The following is a 19115-nucleotide window of genomic DNA, read 5'->3' as shown; positions in this document are numbered from 1 at the left end:
CATTCCGCCGATATCGGCGTCCCGGTCCTCCAGCACTGCTCGGCTCCCTGCTTTTTAGGCTCGGAACGTCGCACTGCAGCAATTTCCCGCCTCGGCCAGTGATAGGGCCGGTGATGGGGATGTAAGGACCCAAGGCAGCAGGGAGAAGGCGGAGCCCGAGCTCCTTACATGACAGTGCGCTCAGCTTATCACTGGCCGAGGCCGGACATCGCTGCGGTCGGCCATACACTGACTGCAGTGTGACATTCCGAGCCTAAGAAGCAGGGAGGAACAGGATGCCGATATCAGCGCAAGGGGGGGACGTAGGAAGGTGAGTTAGAGTTTTTTTTTTTTTTTTTGCAGCCCAGGCACAGCAAAAGTTAAAAGTTTTGCTCCGCAGTTCTCCTTTAAGGCACATGCACAAACTTTCAGACTAAACGCAAAAAGTTAAACAGATGTGTAAATTACTTCTATTAAAAAATCTTAATCCTTCCAGTACTTTTTAGTGGCTGTATACTACAGAGGAAATGCTTTTCTTTTTGGATTTCTCTTCTGTCACGATCACAGTGCTCTCTGCTGACCATTTTAGGAACTGTTCAGAGCAGGAGAAAATCCCCATAGCAAACATATGCTGCTCTGGACAGTTCCTAAAATGGACAGCAGAGGTCAGCAGAGAGCACTGTGGTCGTGACAGAAGAGAAATCCAAAAAGAAAAGCATTTCCTCTGTAGTATACAGCCCCCAAAAAGTACTGGAAGGATTAAGATTTTTTAATAGAAGTAATTTATACATCTGTTTAACTTTTTGCGTTTAGTCTGAAAGTTTGTGGGGGGGGGGGCTTATCACATTTATAAACACTTTTTTTTTAACATTTACTATTACATGTTATATCTCACTATTACATGTTATATCTCAATTGCAAACTCTGAACAATGCTATGCATCGGTGTTATCGGTGCTCCATTAATACTGGCAGCCTGTACATTTTGAGCACCGATCCAATGGTAGAGAGCATAGTAAAGGACATCACCTATTTGGGACTAGTTCCCAAAAGGTCCTGATCAACCCCCCCTGAAATATTGGCACATGAATTTTACCCATTTTAGATCCCACCTGGTCCTGGTTGCTGAAAGCTGCTATTTTTCACCATCTTAAAAGTACATATAGGGCCTGTGTCCCACAGGGGTTAATTAAATAATAATTTTTTTTTAAAGTGTGGGGTCCCCCTTATTTATTTCCTCCCTTCCAAGCCTTTAAAATGTGAGCCTGCTGCCTCCCCAGACCTGAAGGGCCATATTTTTACACTGTGGGCCTTATGGTTCCCCAGTGGAGGTGGGTACTGGGGTAATTATGCAGAAGTTAGTGTTAGTCATTTATCAGCTAACACTAAGTCACAGCTTGATGAATGCCACCAGTAATGGATGCCATCTATAAAAAGTGATTTAAAAAAAAGACATCACTGAAAATTTTCACCCACACCCTTCATCAAAGTAGTCCACTGAATTTGACGTAAACCTCTGCATGTGAGAATTTAACAAAAAAATTAATAAAAAATATACATTTTAGTAAATAAAGTGCCCACGGCTTACGCTAGGTTCACACTGCCGTTGTTCTCCGACTAATTCAGGGTCCATTTTTTTTTGTTCTGAACAGACCCTGAATGGGTGACAACTGATACCGCTGGGTCCCAACAGATCTCATTGACTTGAATGGGGTCTGTTGGGTGTCCAGTATTTAAGGAGAGTTAAATTAAAAAAAGATTGGATAGACAACATTGTTTTTCCGCTCAACTCCTGTCCTTCTGAAGGACCGAACAATGGAGCTCCCATTATGGAGCACAGCAGTTATGTGAACATACCCTTGTGTGGGTCACAAGGATATGGTCACAATTTCAAACACTACCTGCAGTCTCTAGCACAGCAGAGAAGAGCACCAAAAAAGTGCTGGAAGGAAGGGAGCAGGGTTGTCTTTACTGGGATCACACACTGTAACAAACCCCCTCCTCATGTAATCACCTTACTCATGGGGTAACAGACTGTAACAAACCCCCTCCTCATGTAATCTCCTTACTCATGGGGTGACACACTGTAACAAACCTCCTCCTCATGTAATAACCTTACTCATGGGGTGGCAGACTGTAATAAACCCCCTCCTCATGTAATCTCCTTACTCATGGGGTGACACACTGTAACAAACCCCCTCCTCATGTAATCTCCTTACTCATGGGGTGACAGACTAACAAACCCCCTCCTCATGTAATCTCCTTACTCATTGGGTGACACACTGTAACAAACCCCCTCCTCATGTAATCACCTTACTCATGGGGTAACAGACTGTAACAAACCCCCTCCTCATGTAATCTCCTTACTCATGGGGTGACACACTGTAACAAACCTCCTCCTCATGTAATAACCTTACTCATGGGGTGGCAGACTGTAATAAACCCCCTCCTCATGTAATCTCCTTACTCATGGGGTGACACACTGTAACAAACCCCCTCCTCATGTAATCTCCTTACTCATGGGGTGACAGACTAACAAACCCCCTCCTCATGTAATCTCCTTACTCATTGGGTGACACACTGTAACAAACCCCCTCCTCATATAATCAACTTACTCATGGGGTGGCACACTGTAACAAACCCCCTCCTCATGTAATCTCCTTACTACTGGGGTGACACTCTGTAACAAACCTCCTCCTCATGTAATCTCCTTACTACTGGGATGACACACTGTAACAAACCCCCTCCTCATGTAATCACCTTACTACTGGGGTGGCACACTGTAACAAACCCCCTCCTCATGTAATCTCCTTACTACTGGGGTGACAGACCGTAACAAACCCCCTCCTCATGTAATCTCCTTACTCATGGGGTGACACACTGTAATAAACCCCCTCCTCATGTAATCACCTTACTCATGGGGTGGCACACTGTAACAAACCCCCTCCTCATGTAATCTCCTTACTACTGGGGTGACACACTGTAACAAACCTCCTCCTCATGTATTCTCCTTACTACTGGGGTGACACACTTTAACAAACCTCTTACTCATGTAATCCCTTTACTGCTTGGGTGACCCAATGTAACAAACCCCCTCCTCATGTAATCTCCTTACTCATGGGGTGACACACTGTAACAAACCTCCTCCTCATGTAATCTCCTTACTACTGGGGTGACACACTGTAACAAACCTCTTACTCATGTAATCCCTTTACTGCTGGGGTGACCCACTGTAACAAACTCCTCCTTATGTTATCACCTTATTACTGGGATGAAACGCTGATGAGCAAAGATCTCCACACAGATAACAACCAGGACCTGCTCGATAACTGCTAGATACTGGAGGTGCAGGACCAGTGAATATGCTACAATCATGTGACCAGTATATGTGGAGGCAGATGTCAGCAGTGCAGTATAGAAAAGATTGTGACTGAAAGACGTGTGATGATGGTGTAGAGTAGGTGGCACTGAGCTGTGATGATGGTGTGGGGTAGGTGGCACTGAGCTGTGATGATGGTGTGGGGTAGGTGGCACTGAGCTGTGATGGTGTGGGGTAGGTCGCACTGAGTTGTGATGATGGTGTGGAGTAGGTGGCACTGAGTTGTGATGATGATGTTGTGGAGTAGGTAGCACTGAGCTGTGATGATGGTGTGGAGTAGGTGGCACTGATCTGTGATGATGATGGTGTGGGGTAGGTCGCACTGAGCTGTGATGATGGTGTGGAGTAGGTGGCACTGAGCTGTGATGATGGTGTGGGGTAGGTGGCACTGAGCTGTGATGGTGTGGGGTAGGTCGCACTGAGTTGTGATGATGGTGTGGAGTAGGTGGCACTGAGTTGTGATGATGATGTTGTGGAGTAGGTAGCACTGATCTGTGGTGATTGTGTGGAGTAGGTGGCACTGATCTGTGATGATGGTGTGGAGTAGGTAGCACTGAGCTGTGATGATGGTGTGGGGTAGGTCGCACTGAGCTGTGATGATGGTGTGGAGTAGGTGGCACTGAGTTGTGATGATGGTGTGGAGTAGGTCGCACTGAGCTGTGATGGTGTTGTGGAGTAGGTGGCACTGAGCTGTGATGATGGTGTGGAGTAGGTGGCACTGAGCTGTGATGATGGTGTGGAGTAGGTGGCACTGAGTTGTGATGATGGTGTGGAGTAGGTGGCACTGAGTTGTGATGATGATGTTGTGGAGTAGGTAGCACTGAGTTGTGATGATGGTGTGGGGTAGGTCGCACTGAGCTGTGATGATGGTGTGGAGTAGGTGGCACTGAGTTGTGATGATGGTGTGGAGTAGGTCGCACTGAGCTGTGATGGTGTTGTGGAGTAGGTGGCACTGAGCTGTGATGATGGTGTGGAGTAGGTGGCACTGAGCTGTGATGATGGTGTGGAGTAGGTGGCACTGAGCTGTGATGATGGTGTGGAGTAGGTGGCACTGAGCTGTGATGATGATGGTGTGGTGTATGTGGCACTGATCTGTGATGATGATGGTGTGGTGTATGTGGCACTGATCTGTGATGATGGTGTGGAGTAAGTGGCACTGATCTGTGGTGATGATGATGATTGTGTGGAGTAGGTGGCACTGATCTGTGATGATGGTGTGGAGTAGGTGGCACTGATCTGTGGTGGTGATGATGATGATGATGGTGTGGAGTAGGTGGCACTGATCTGTGATGATGGTGTGGAGTAGGTGGCACTGATCTGTGGTGGTGATGATGATGATGATGGTGTGGAGTAGGTGGCACTGATCTGTGATGATGGTGTGGAGTAGGTGGCACTGATCTGTGGTGGTGATGATGATGATGATGGTGTGGAGTAGGTGGCACTGATCTGTGATGATGGTGTGGAGTAGGTGGCACTGATCTGTGGTGGTGATGATGATGATGATGATGATGGTGTGGAGTAGGTGGCACTGATCTGTGATGATGGTGTGGAGTAGGTGGCACTGATCTGTGGTGGTGATGATGATGATGATGGTGTGGAGTAGGTGGCACTGAGCTGGAGTGGAGATCACATGTTTCCTGCATAAAGTGGAGCTCCTTTCTCTATACAGGTCATAACAGACACCGCGCGATATCTCCACTGATCTCAGGAGGGTGCCTGTTACCATGGTCATTCGCCAAAGGCTTCTTATCCAATCAGCATGTAGAGGGGCGGGGCTCAGACTTGACGTGCTCGTACTAGTGAAGCACGTTGACGCTTAGCACGCACGGCTTTCAAGATGGCGGCGACCAAGGAAGGCGGTGGTGTGGCTGGTTTCAGGAAGGGGCACCTGGGCATCCCCGAAGCCGTGTTTGTGGTAGGCTCGCTGGTTGTGCCCTTACGCGGGTTGAGTGTGGTAGGGGCCGTCGGCGGGGATCTGTGGGGCGGGTGCCCGGTGGTCCTGTGGGACGCGGCTGTCTTGTTGCCTAGGCGGCCGCATCCATACATGGCAGCGTTTGTGGATCGCTCGGCCCCGCCCTTCCCCGCACACATGTGGCCCCTGTCATGGCAGTTACCGGTAACGCAGGCTTGGCTGACACTAGGAATTCTCCAGTGTATTATGGAAATAATATAACTGCACCTAATAGGTCCTGTTCATTTACAATGGGGTCTTTCTTGTATAACAGCACAGTGTGACCCTATCCTCCTGTTATGGATCTTCCAATATAAGTGTGAACAGAGCCTTATATGCCATTCGCTTAGGTTTCTTGGCCACAATGCAGTAAATCTCATTATAGATGTAGTGTCACTGAGCTCTGGAGACCACTGTAGACTGGAGTGAGTGGTCCCACTGCTGCCCCCTGCTGGATCAGCCTGTTTACAGCCATATTATGGGTGATTGCTATATAGCCCAGTGGAATGAGACAGTGATCAGCCAATGAATGCTGGGCCTTTGTGTTTTGCTGGAATGTTACCACACATCTCCCTATGTAATAGGGTGGTGATAAACGTTGGAAGCATTGAGCTGCAGTTTTGTGTGGCCTTCTGTTCTTTGGCCATGTAATAGACTTTGTAAGCAAGTACTGATCTACGTAATTGGCGAGTGTTGGCATATGTGATAGGGCACTTAGGCATTATGCTGACACCCTGTTGGTATTTGCTTCCTGCCAAATTGAGACATCATCCATGAAGGATTGTATTGTCATATCGTTGCTCTCTAAACAGGTCCAGTAGCAGCAGGCAGAGGTAATTCCTATAGGACAGTGTTTCCCAACCAGGGTGCCTCCAGCTGTTGCCAAACTACAACTTCCAGCATGCCCGGACAGCCAAAGGCTGCTGGGAGTTGTAGTTTGGCAACAGCTGGAGGCACCCTGGTTGGGAAACACCGCTGTAAGAGTTCCCAGGCAGGTCATTAGAACTGTGTGTATCAACATCTTAGAGGACCTGTCTTGTAAGATGGTGGTTTTCAGGGTTAGCATGGATTAGGTAAGTATAAGGCTGGGTTCACACCACGTTTTCTTAAATACGGCTCCCGTATACGGTTGGGAGGAGGGAGGCGGGGGTTAATCGTGACCACATTTTTGCCTGCGGTCGGGAAACCGCATATGGCCGAAAACGACATACATTAAATACGGTTCCCGAATACGGCTGAGTGCGGGCGCCGCGATTAAGCCCCGCCCCCCTCCTCCCAACCATATACGGGAACCGTATTTAAGAAAATGGGTTGTGAACCCAGCCTAACTGAGTGTGCATTTAATTTGTAGAAGAATCAGGCTCCTCCAGGGTTGGTTAAGCATACCTCCGCTTAACCAAGCGACCATATTTTTGCCTACGGTCGGGAACCCGCATACGGCAGAAAAAGCAGCCGACCGGAGGCGATTAATCCCCCCCTCCCCCAGCCGGATACGGGAACCGTAGTTACAAAATGTAGTGTGAACCCAGCAAGATATATTGTGAAACTGCATCTTTAATGCCCTTTGTCAGTTAGGGCCGGAGAGCCTTAGCGGAGGTATGCTTAACCAACCCAGGAGGAGCCTGATTCTTCTACAAATTAAATGCACACTCAGTTATACTTGCCTAATCCATGCTAACCCTGAAAACCACCATCTTACAAGACAGGTCCTCTAAGATGTTGGTACACACAGTTCTCATGACCTGCCTGGGAACTCCTACAGCGGTGTTTCCCAACCAGGGTGCCTCCAGCTGTTGCCAAACTACTGATTAAGCCCCGCCCCCTCCTCCCAGCCATATACGGGAACCGTAGTTACAAAATGTAGTGTGTACCCAGCCTAATTAGAATATCACACATACACTATAATACCAGACTTCATATAGTTTCCAAAGCAGCTGTATTGTTTAGTGGGCAGTATTATCTCTCCGTGCCCAGTGTCAGATAGTGGCAGGACAGTGTACTGTGCCACAGCATCTATTGAATGTACTTGCTGACGCACAGCCCCCCTTGTTTGATTAAAGCGACCACCTGACCCTAACTTTCACTTTTGATGTACGAATCACTCAGCAAGAAGGTTGTTCCATTTATAGTATAGAACATCTATTGTGAGGGTTACTCCCCTGGAAAATGTTTTTTTATCAACTGGTGTCAGAAAGTTAAACAGATTTGTAAATTACTTCTATTAAAAAAATATTCTACAAATTAAATGCACACTCAGTTATACTTACCACTGAGCTCCCGGCACTTGAGTTTGGCCATTGTAGATGCCGAGATTAACTTTGATGTCCGGCATTCGCCAGTATGAAGAGCTCCACTCCTGAGGTCACTTCATAGACCTGGCACACGGCTGCCTCGTATACATATGGCGACCAGTCGTGGAAGGGTTAAGTACCCAGCACTAAGCACTGCTGGGAGGAGAAACAGTGCAATGCAGGCTGGAGTCTATAGTTGCGGCCTGAGCTCACTTACCAGCTCAACTTCCATGTTTCATCTGCTTGTTGGCTCCCGTGCAGCGAGGCCCAACCCCTTCAAAATGCGCCCCCACTGTTTCTCATAATTGCACATTCTTTGAGAGGGCAAAAATCGTGATTTGATTGTGATAAATTGTGCAGCTGTAAAATAGAGAGAGGAATACGCAAATCGGCTCATTACATCACCTTTTCAGGCGATGTTCCCTGGTATCAGCTTAGCTCCAGTTACGAAATATAAAAAGCTAATCGGGATTAATGCTAGGGATCGACCGATTATCTGTATGGCCGATATTATCGGCCAATAATCACGATTTTGGGCATTATCGGTATCGGCAATTACCTTGCCGATAATGCCCCGCACCGCGACCGCCCCCCTGTCCCACCGCACTGCGTCGTACCCCCCCCCCCCACCGTAGGGCTGGGCGGTATACCGGTATGGACTTTTGCCCATACCGCTATACCGGTCGGGCCCCTCCCCCACCCTCCGAGTCAATAAAAAAAAATAATTTAAACTTACCCGTAATGGGGGTGGTCCGGGCCATCCTTCCTTCCTTCCTGTAGTGTCCGGCGGCATTCCGTGTGGAGGGTGAACCGGTCCGGGCTGTCCTTCTTCTCCGGGCAGGCTCCGGCCTGGTACGCTGCATAGACGCCGCTACGCCGTGACGTCAGGTGCGTCGCTGCACACGGGCATCACTGCGCAGCGGTGTCTATGCAGCGTACTAGGCCGGAGCCTGCCCGGAGTGGAGAAGATGACCCCCGGAGAAGGAAAGCCCGGACCGGTTCACCCTCCTCCCGGAATGCTGCCGGACACTACAGGAAGGAAGGATGGATGGCCCGGACCACCCTGTCAGGTAGGGGGAGAGAAGCGGGTGGTGGCGGCGGCGGCTGCCTATGGCACCGCAAAAGCCACTGCAGTGCATTGATTTAAAGCGCCCGCTTTAAATCAATGTTCTGCAGCGGTGTCGAGGGGGGATAAATAGCCGATACCGATATTCCGGTATAAATTATCGGCCCTAACCTCCACCGATTATCGGTATCGGGCCAGATTATCGGTATCGGCCCAGAAGGAAAGAGCACCCATCTGGAGAGAGAGTTCTGGCTTGGCATTAATCCCGATTAGCTTTTTATATTCCGTAACTGGAGCTAAGCTGATACCAGGGAACATCGCCTGAAAAGGTGATGTAATGTGCTGATTTGCATATTCCCCTACCCAGAATGCCTGCGGAGTGCTTAGTGGCCCTTGAAAGCGCCGTTACACCAGGAGTGGTGAACTCTCCCTGAGTTAAATACTCATCCCATATATATATGCCCCATTGCCTCCCCCATCCCCGGTTTTATAATTACCTGTTCACGGGGTCAACACTACTTCTGGCTCCTCCTGCGTTACGCTGTGCGCAATGACGAGTGACGCGACGTCACAGTCGGTGCGCACAGTGACAGCTCAGAAGACGCCACCGGAGCCAGATGTAGAGTGGACCCCAGGCACAGGTAATTATAAAACCGGGGATTGGGGCGGTAGGGGGCGCGGAGTGGCTGTGATAGGACTCAGGACCCCCGGACAGGCAGGGGGAGAGAAGCGGGTGGTGGCGGCGGTGGTCTATGGCACCGCAAAAGCCGCTGCAGTTCATTGATTTAAAGCGCCCGCTTTAAATCAATGATCTGCAGCGTTGTCGCGGGGGGTAAATAGCCGATAACTTATACCGGAATATCTGTATAAGTTATCGGCTATCGGCCCTAACCTCCACCGATTATCGTAGCGGTCCTAAAAAAGATATCGGTCGATCCCTAATATATATATGAAATGATTTTATTTGTGTACGTTTTCAGAGGTGCACAAATATTGGATATATATAGGAAATCAGCTCTGCTTTTCTAATCCAGGATAACCACTTTTAATAATTTGCAGGAAGATGTAGATTCCTTTATGAAGAAACCTGGCAATGAGACAGCTGATGTAGTGCTAAAGAGGCTAGATGAACAGTACCAGAAATACAAGTTTATGGAATTAAATCTCTCTCAGAAGAAGAGAAGGTAAGTGTTTATGTGATGCGGTTTTACATCTTGTTTGTGTGTAACATAAGACATGATTATGATTTCGTAATTGTTTGTTTGTAGGCTTAAAAGTCAGATCCCAGATATTAAACAGACACTAGAAATTTTAAAGCATATGCAGAAGAAAAAGGTAATTATATATGCCTATGTGGTGTCATGTTGTGTGGTGAAACATTATTAGAGATGAGCGAAGTTACAGTGCTTCGATACATCACAAACTTCTCGGCTCGGCGTTTGCTGACTTTATCCTGCATAAATGAGTTCAGCTTTCAGGTGCTCCGGTGGGCTGGAGACTCTCTCCTAGGACTGTATCCACCTTTTCCAGCCCACCGGAGCACCTGAAAGCTGAACTCATTTATGCAGGATAAAGTCAGCAAACGCCGAGCCATGAGGTTCTTGACTAATTCAATCACTGTAACTTCCCTCATCTCTAAACATTATCTGTAGTTTGTTCATTTCCTTATTCACAATTTCAGTTGGTGTACTAGTGTATTTCTGTAGTGGTACCAACTCACAGATTTTTTTTTTTTTTTTTTTTTTTTTTTAAACAATAAGTTATAGGAACCCCAAAAGGTACTACTAAAGTACATCTTTTTCCACAAAAAAACAAGTCCTTATGTGGTATGTTGATGTAAAAATAAGGTTTGGCTATTAAAGCGCCACAATGAAAAAATTTAACAGTTGACAAGTCAGAAGTAGCTATCAGTTGGGGATCCATGTGCTGAGACCCCTCACCAATCACAAATATGAAGGGGCAGTGGTGCTTGACTGAGCAATGTGCCCTTTTTTTTTCATCCTGGCAGTCCTCAGAGAGCCAAGTATAGTTTATGGATTTAGTTACATAGTTAGTACGGTCGAAAAAAGACATATATGTCCATCAAGTTCAACCAGGGAATTAAGGGGTAGGGGTGTGGATTGATTGGAATCTGCTCATTTATTTTGGTAATTCAGGGGGTCCTGGAACCAATGATAACTTGTCACATGTTAAGGTTTTTAAGCAGTCAGAGCTTTTGAAGGAATTACATCAATGATTGGCTTTGACTTGCAGAATTCTTGTCTAAGTTACATTCAGAGGACTGACTAAGCAGCTCTCAGAAACTCCGAAAAAAGCAACTAAAATGTTTAACAGACATGAATTACACAACTGTGTGTTAACCTTGTGGATACAACATGTTTGACTTCTGCAGAATACTACTGAACCAATGGAAACAAGGTTTTTGCTGGCAGATAATCTGTATTGTAAAGCATCAGTTCCACCAACAGACAAAGTCTGCCTATGGCTTGGGGTGAGTACTTTAATATATATTTATGCAAAATGGTGGAAATAAGTAGGTAAAAGCTGTAAAGGTATTTTAACCCCTTTCCACCATTCGCTGTATATATCCCTATTGCAAATACTTCTCCCAGTCTGCTTTATATGTATAATGCAACTCTGCTACAAGGGGCATGATTGAAGATTCTTCAGATACGGTGATAGAGAGGTAAAAATGTACTGGGGGAAAAAGAAACACAATTGATATTGCCACTTTTTGGAATGACCAGAGCTATAAAACAATTACGTTGAACTTGCACAAGTAAAACTCTGTAAAAATAAAATGCAGTCCTAGAATTGCTGCATTAGTTCACTTACCCTCCCAAAAATGTAAAAAGTAGTATGGTCCCCAAAATAGTACTATTGAAAATATCTACAGAGTGGGCCATTTATATGGATACACCTTAATAAAATGGGAATGGTTGGTGATATTAACTTCCTGTTTGTGGCACATTAGTATATGTGAGGGGGGGGGGGGGGGACTTTTCAAGATGGGTGGTGACCATGGCAGCCATTTTGAAGTCAGAAATTTTGAATCCAGCTTTTGTTTCAATAGGAAGAGGGTCATGTGACACATCAAACTTATTGGGAATTTCACAAGAAAAAGTAACTGTATTCTTTTGAGTTATTTACAAGTTTCTGACCACTTATAAAATGTGTTCAATGTAGCGATCGACCGATATCGTTTTTTTAGGGCCAATACCGATAATCGGTGGAGGTTAGGGCCGATAGCCGATAACTTATACCGATATTCCGGTATAAGTTATCGGCTATTTATCCCCCCGCGACACCGCTGCAGATCATTGATTTAAAGCGGGCGCTTTAAATCAATTCACTGCAGTGGCTTTTGCGGTGCCATAGGGCCTGAGACCTGCCACCGCTCCCCGCACCGCGATAGACCCCCCCTGCACTGGCCCCATTGCCTCCCCATCCCCGGTTTTATAATTACCTGTTCCCGGGGTCCACTCCACATCTGGCTCCGGTGGCGTCCTTCGGAGCTGTCACTGTGCGCACTGACGGTGATGTCACGTCGCTCACGTCACTCGTCATTGCGCACAGCGTAACGCAGGACGCAGCTGAAGCAAGAAGTAGTGTGGGCCCCGGGAGCAGGTAATTATAAAACGGGGGATGCAATTGGGGCGGTGCGGTGGGGGGTGCGACGTGGGGCGGGGGGGGGGGTTGGCGGGGCGGGGCATTATCGGCAAGGTAATTGCCGATACCGATAATGCCCAAAATCGTGATTATTGGCCGATAATATCGGCCAAACCGATAATCAGTTGATCCCTAGTTCAATGTGCTGCCCATTGTGTTGGATTGTCAATGCAACCCTCTTCTCCCACTCTTCACACACTGATAGCAACACCGCAGGAGAAATGCTAGCACAGGCTTCCAGTATCCGTAGTTTCAGGTGCTGCACATCTCGTATCTTCACGGCATAGACAATTGCCTTCAGATGACCCCAAAGATAAAAGTCTAAGGGGGTCAGATCGGGAGACCTTGGGGGCCATTTAACTGGCCCACGACAACCAATCCACTTTCCAGGAAACTGTTCATCTAGGAATGCTCGGACCTGACACCCATAATGTGGTGGTGCACCATCTTTCTGGAAAAACTCAGGGAACGTGCCAGCTTCAGTGTATAAAGAGGGAAACACATCATCATGTAGCAATTTCGCATATCCAGTCGCCTTGAGGTTTCCATTGATGAAGAATGGCCCCACTATCTTTGTACCCCATATACCACACCATAACATCAATTTTTGTGTTCCAACAGTCTTGGAGGGATCTAACCAATGTGGGTTAGCGTCAGACCAATAGCGGTGGTTTTGTTTGTTAACTTCACCATTCACATAAAAGTTTGCCTCATCACTGAACAAAATCTTCTGCGTAAACTGAGGGTCCTGTTCCAATTTTTGTTTTGCCCATTCTGCAAATTCAGTGAGACGATCTGGGTCATCCTTGTTGAGATGCTGCAGTAGCTGGAGTTTAAGGGAGGCCATTTGTGAGTAGCTAATATCCGCCGAAGGGATGTTCGACTAATGCCACTCTCCAGTGACATGCGGTGAGTGCTACACTGTGGGGTCTTGCTGAATGAAGCTAGAACAGCCACTGATGTTTCTTAATTAGTGACCGGTTTCATGCGTCCACATTTTGGCAAATCCAACACTGAACCAATTTCATGAAACTTAGCAAGCAGTTTGCTAACTGTAGCATGGGAGATGGGTGGTCTCGTAGGGTGTCTTGCATTGAAATCTGCTGCAATGACCCGGTTACTGCGTTCACCAGACATCAACACAATTTCTATCCGCTCCTCATGTGTTAACCTCGACGACATGTAAATGGCTGTAAATAACTCATGAAAGAATAAAGTTACGTTAAAACCAAGCACAACATCGTTTTTCATGTGAAATTCCCAATAAGTTTGATGTCACATGACCCTCTTCCTATTGAAAAAAACAAAAGTTGGATTAAAAATGGACGACTTCAAAAATGGCCGCCATGGTCACCACCCATCTTGAAAAGTTTCCCCCCTCACATATACTAATGTGCCACAAACAGGAAGTTAATATCACCAACCATTCCCATTTTATTAAGGTGTATCCATATAAATTGCCCACCCTGTACTCGTCCTGCAAAAACTAGACCCTCTCGTATAGCTCAACAGAAAAATAAGTTAAAGCTCAAAAGTTCCCACTATTTTGTTTCTGCAGTTACTATGCAAATTATAGTGCTCCATGGTAATGGGCATCTGAGGCTGATCCTGCCATTGCATGTCCTTCTTTGTTTTATGCCTAACCTACCAAATGTTAAGTATATCCAAGGTTTCAGTGCCCAAGGAGGCTCAGGATAGTTCATGCATGGCTGGCCGTTTGATCATTTTCTGTGGTGTTTTTTTTCCTTTTTGTGTAAAGATATTAGATGAGAAAGATATTAGACTGCAGGATTACATTAGTGTTTACTGCCTGTTACCATGGAAGTGTGTAGTCTGCAGAGGAGCTATAGTAACTAGGAAGGCGGGGAATAAACATTGCTCCAAAGGTTCACATATCTCATAATTTTTGTGGGTTGTGTAGAGCCGGGGGTGTCAACCTTTTTCCAGTGGAGTCTCACCTGCCTGAGTGATGCCCTTATCGTACTGACTGAGTCCATGTCCAAAATGAAAAATGTCCTTTTGGCCTCAATGCACTTGACAGGGGTTTGTTTCTACAGGCCTGCCCCTGCTTTAAAAACTGGAGATGTCCTTGGGCCTTCTCCAGACTACTTGTTAGCCCTTTGTTTGGGTGCGGAATGGTCAAAGGAAACTCCCCGCTCTAATGTTTACACTTGACAGTGACCCTTTCAGACACTTGGGGTGGGGGGGGGGGGGATGGTTAAATACTACTATAAGGACGATTGTTTCATTCAGCCATGTAGTTCAGGCAGCAGGACACTAGTAACAGGTTTACTTTATCTTAGATGGGGGGGAAAAAGCCTGGGTAAATCAAGAGACTTATGAAAAAATATGCTCTGACACTTTCCGTATTGGGAAAGTTCTATTTCTGTGCTAGTTCTTGCAGGTAAGACCAAAAATGCTAATTTGTTTAATTATTGAGCTTTTAACAAGGTAACACCAAATACAATGACTTCTCCTGTGGTTGCATCTTTGAACCTTCCGTGGATAGTTCAGAAAACGGTGCTGCACCTTGAAGTTATTAACACAACATTGTGTGGTGCGACAGCTCGGCCCCATATGCTGGATACTGTTGGAAACTCCCAACAATATTTACATTATAGTTTTGTACAGTTCAAAACTTCAATTCCTTGCTCTTGTCAGATGTATATTTTAACAATTTCTTTAATTCCTAGGCCAATGTAATGCTTGAGTATGAGATTGATGAAGCTCAGGCTTTACTAGAAAAGAATCTGTCTACAGCCACAAGGAATCTTGAATCAACAGAAGAGGACCTTGACTTCTTGCGGGACCAGTTCACCACCACTGAAGTCAGTATCCTTTTCAAGGTGTTGCCATTGTTTCTTTATGAAACCCTTTTTAAAGTGTACCTGTCGTTAACAAAAAACTTTTTATATAATATCCATTATATGTATATTTGTGATATACATTGGTTAAAAAATGTGTATATATTTGTTCCTGCAGCTATCGCATGTGTCTGAGGAGTCCAAATACAAGAAGTGAGGGTGGACAAGCAGGGCTCTGTGCCCTGAGGCTCTATGACACACTCTAGGTTCACACATCAGGATGATTGACAAGCCAGGAGCCTGCACAGAGCCCTGCTGGTCCCCCCCTCACATCCTGTATTTGGACTCCTCAGAGACACACATGCAATAGCTGCAGGGACAGCATTTTTCTTTTTCAATGTAGATTACAAATATACATATAATAGTATTATCTACATCATATCAAAATATTTTTTTAAAGTACTCCAGTGCTGCTTTTCTTTATCAGATTGTGCTCAAATAAAGAGCACAATCAGATCTTCGTGCCGCCATCGGTCCAGGCTGCCGAAGACCGATAGGGCGCAATGGGGAACAGAGGAAGGTAGGTAAAGGTTTGTATTTTTTTTATTTTTTTTTTGTGTTGCAGCCTGGGCAAAAAAAGGAGAAAAAAGCAGCGCTGGAGTACTCCTTTTTAACAGGTATGGATCAGTAGACTGGCACTGACAAACCATACTGTCTCGGGAAGCAGTTTGGTTATTGACCAAATTAACTACTTGGTTAAACTGTCATTTCCTAATCTATGATAACAATTTAAATATATTTCAAATAAGGTCATCTGGGTGGTCGATCGTTTCTCCAAGATGGCTCATTTCATTCTGTTGCCAGGTCTTCCATCTGCTCCACAGCTTGCAAAATATTTTCAACATGTTTTTCGTCTTCATGGCCTTCCCAATCACATCGTCTTGGATCGTGGTGTGCAATTAGTTTCCAAGTTTTGGCGTGCTCTGTTCCCGTCTTGACATCAATCTGGACTTTTCCCTCTGCCTACCACCCTCAGTCCAATGGTCAGGTGGAAAGGTTGAATCAAATCCTGTAAAGTTACCTGTCATTTTTGTTTCTGGTCGACTTACTACCCTGGGCAGAATTTTCACAATTGGTTCAAATGCCCAAAATGAAGCATGTAATAAAGCAATCACTCTGCGCTTATCCCATCAGCACAACAACTAGCATTACATCTTAGAAAGTAATGAAGAGTTAAGATGACATGACAGAATAATTCAGGAACTCTAGGTTTCATAGTTATGAGTTCTCCATATCTATTTTTTTTTCTTCTCCTCTTCTTCTGTAACTGATAGATGTTGACCACTGTATCCGAGTAAGCGATATGGAGAAGCATATCCAGGTTGGCAACGCCTTTAATCGTATTTATGTATAGTGTTGCTATTCTATGAAATAATGGCCCTACTGTAGTGATGAGCACCTCACAATATGCCATTATGTAACATTCTGTCCCCATCTACACAGCACAGCTGGGGCAAGAGTACTAGAAACATGTGGTGGTTTTTTATTCAGCTATAGGAGTTAAATAGTAGACTTCTTTCTGTAACAAATGTTCAGTACGTTTTTGCTCATATTTCTTTAACACATATTCCAGACATGGCAAGAGTTTACAACTGGGATGTAAAGAGAAGAAACAAGGATGATCCCTCTAAAAGCAAAGCATAGCTGAGCCTCTTTTAACTAGACTTAAAAATTTCCAGACACAGATTGTTTGTTTGTTTTAGACAATTCCCAGTTTGTGTGGGCACTTGGGATGGACATTACATTGTGGCCCTGCCTTGGCCCTCCCTGTCACTATCCCTTAAAACAGACACTTCTCCCCCCCCCCCCCCCTTATTTATTCATCCATAGTGAAACCTCTTTAAGACCACCCAAATTGTATTAAGTGGACTTCTTAAAAGAAAAAGCACTATGCATCATGCATGCTGGACTATAGTCATGAGAAATCTTGTCTGGATAAGGGGATGGTCTTCTGCAGAGGTTTCACTGTAGCCCCATTACATGCATGCCCCTTGGTTTATGGTAATTTAACAATAAGGATAGGATAAGAATTATAACAGAAAGGATAAGAATTATTGGCTTCTTGTATGGCCACTTAGTAAATTAGGTCTGAGTAATAATGTATGTGATGTTTAGAAAGGTATCAGCACGTGTTGTGTACTATACACCTGGAGAGTGTTAATAAATCCACTAAGTGCCTTCTGGTTTGCTTGACTTTACTCTGTAATCTTTAATTTGTTAAAACACAGGCCTTACATTGTTTTATATTCCAGTGTGATGGGAGTAGAAACCATATTCACTGTGGCCATGGGAGACTTGTGGGGAGCTGCCAGCCCTCATACGATCTATGTTCATAAGCACTGAAATATTGGTGGTGTGTGTGTATATAGCCTCTTTTATAAAATCTCCATTTTATGTATATTTTTAAAAAATTTTTTTTTGTTAGCTAAAATTCTCTGCTTCTCTTGTATGCTGCACAATTATCACAAAGATTAAGAAAGATCCGTCTCCGGCTATATCTCCATTCCCACACACCATGCATCCTCTGTCTGTCCTTTTACTGAGTGACTTGGATACTCCTAAAGGGATATTCCCATCTCTAAAATGTAAACCCTTATTTCAGGGCACCACCGATCAGCTTGTCATTCCCTATCCTTTGGGCGCTAACTCTTTGAGATGGAAATGCCCCTTGAAGCTTTATCCTTATAAAGTCCTCCACCAAACTTTCATCTGTCTTTGTATATACAGATCCATTGGCAATGTCATTTGTCTTTTATCTAAAAATGATAAAATGAATTTGTTGCACACGAGCATATTGTTTGTGATTATTCATCCTCACATTGTCATGATATTCACTTTGCACAGTCTAGTTCATAGCAGAGATGGTGTACTAGAGTAAAATATTAGGTTTGCTTTTATACAATTTCGCTTAGCAACTGGCTGCAACATTTTTGACCAGTGGAACAGCCATGAAAAAAATGAGGCAATAATACTACCATGTTTTTTCTTATTTTCTGATTGTACTGATGAACTGGTCTCTGCACAACGGGAGGTTACAGCCTATTTACAGTTCCATTTTAAGGTATGGATGGCAGTGTGTTCACACTACGTATATGTTGCGGAATTCAGCGAGCGGGGATTCAGCCTGGCAGGCGGGGGCGGTAGGACTGCGCAGCCACCATTGACTGCTATGCTGTACTCACAGACTGAACATGCTCGTTCTTTGCACGGAACAATTTCAGCTTCGGAATTGTCCACCGCTGAAATTCCGCAGTGTGAAGGGGTCTCGTGGAAGACCCATTCACACTGATGCTAACGTTCACTGTGGGGAATTCTGCAGTGTGAACATACGGTATTGGGCTTAGTGGCCAAAGTGAAAACTGCAAAATTTCACAATTGTTCTAAAATGCTGAAAAAATAACCATTATTTACAAAAATTTTAAATTAAATCTGTCAGTGCAAATACAGGTCAGTTTGCCTTAGGACTTATTTTTTATTTTTTTTTTGTTGGACAAGTTTCACTTTTTTCTGGCACCCTTTTATGGGAATCTGACAGCTGGTTCACCTGTACTCAACCTTATACACAGGGTATAGTGTGGTTGAAACGGAGTTGTACTCAATGTTGCTAATATGCTAAGTTTCCCTTGTGCGCAATGGAGGTGTGATCTGGATTTAAGTGCTTTCCTGCCACCGTCCTCTCTGCTGCAGAGCTCCTTCCCAACTTTTAACTACTAAATCTTTACACTCAAGTCTTTATGACTTCAGAATGATCATTTGAGCGCTTTGCTCTGATAGCCTCACTACACCCAACTTCGGGATATAGCAAGGCAGTGGAGCGTGTGCTCAGAGAATGCCAAATGTACTGCACGGTGTTGGGCTATAAGCACAACCACCACCTGTGGATGTCAGGCCCTCATTCCACCCTCATGGAGTCTGTT

At 45.2% G+C, this 19115-nt stretch overlaps 2 protein-coding genes and 1 long non-coding RNA gene across 8 annotated transcripts in view; 2 read left to right on the top strand and 1 right to left on the bottom strand.

Annotated features, from left to right (window-relative positions):
- Window positions 1–5218, bottom strand: part of LOC130290373 (putative bifunctional UDP-N-acetylglucosamine transferase and deubiquitinase ALG13) — a 167942-nt gene extending 162724 nt beyond the window's left edge. For 3 of the 6 annotated variants that reach the window (XM_056537929.1, XM_056537931.1, XM_056537935.1), the window contains exon 1: window positions 3238–3364. Coding sequence is in view for 1 of the 6 variants with exons in the window: in XM_056537934.1 (XP_056393909.1) it covers window positions 5081–5089 (9 nt within the window). In the remaining 5 variants the exon portion in view is untranslated. Of the gene's footprint in view, window positions 1–3237; window positions 3365–5080 lie in introns of those variants that run through there. The other 3 variants (XM_056537934.1, XM_056537936.1, XM_056537933.1) reach the window with 3 other exon arrangements.
- On the top strand, window positions 3358–4024 carry LOC130290375 (uncharacterized). Its single transcript, XR_008847589.1, has 3 exons — window positions 3358–3472; window positions 3506–3604; window positions 3905–4024. It is a non-coding gene; the product is annotated as an uncharacterized LOC130290375 (long non-coding RNA).
- VBP1 (VHL binding protein 1) lies at window positions 5115–17376 on the top strand. The gene is made up of 6 exons (XM_056537938.1): window positions 5115–5272; window positions 9725–9849; window positions 9934–10000; window positions 11058–11156; window positions 15028–15166; window positions 16772–17376. Exons 1-6 carry the CDS (start codon window positions 5195–5197, stop codon window positions 16840–16842), a joined length of 579 nt encoding a protein of 192 aa, XP_056393913.1. The 5' UTR covers window positions 5115–5194; the 3' UTR covers window positions 16843–17376.
- Window positions 17377–19115: the final 1739 nt, after the last annotated feature.

This window comes from Hyla sarda, chromosome 9 (assembly GCF_029499605.1).
Source record: "Hyla sarda isolate aHylSar1 chromosome 9, aHylSar1.hap1, whole genome shotgun sequence".
In the NCBI taxonomy this organism is placed as follows: Eukaryota; Metazoa; Chordata; class Amphibia; order Anura; family Hylidae; genus Hyla; species Hyla sarda.
The sequence above is the reverse complement of the archived record's forward strand: the minus strand, read 5'-3'. Positions and strand labels throughout refer to the sequence as shown.

Coding starts and splice junctions, on each gene's coding strand:
- VBP1 (XM_056537938.1), top strand. CDS start 5,195: ATGGCGGCGACCAAGGAAGGCGGTGGTGTGGCTGGTTTCAGGAAGGGG. Junction 10,001..11,057: donor AGCATATGCAGAAGAAAAAG/GTAATTATATAT, acceptor TGACTTCTGCAG/AATACTACTGAACCAATGGA. Junction 11,157..15,027: donor AAGTCTGCCTATGGCTTGGG/GTGAGTACTTTA, acceptor TTTAATTCCTAG/GCCAATGTAATGCTTGAGTA.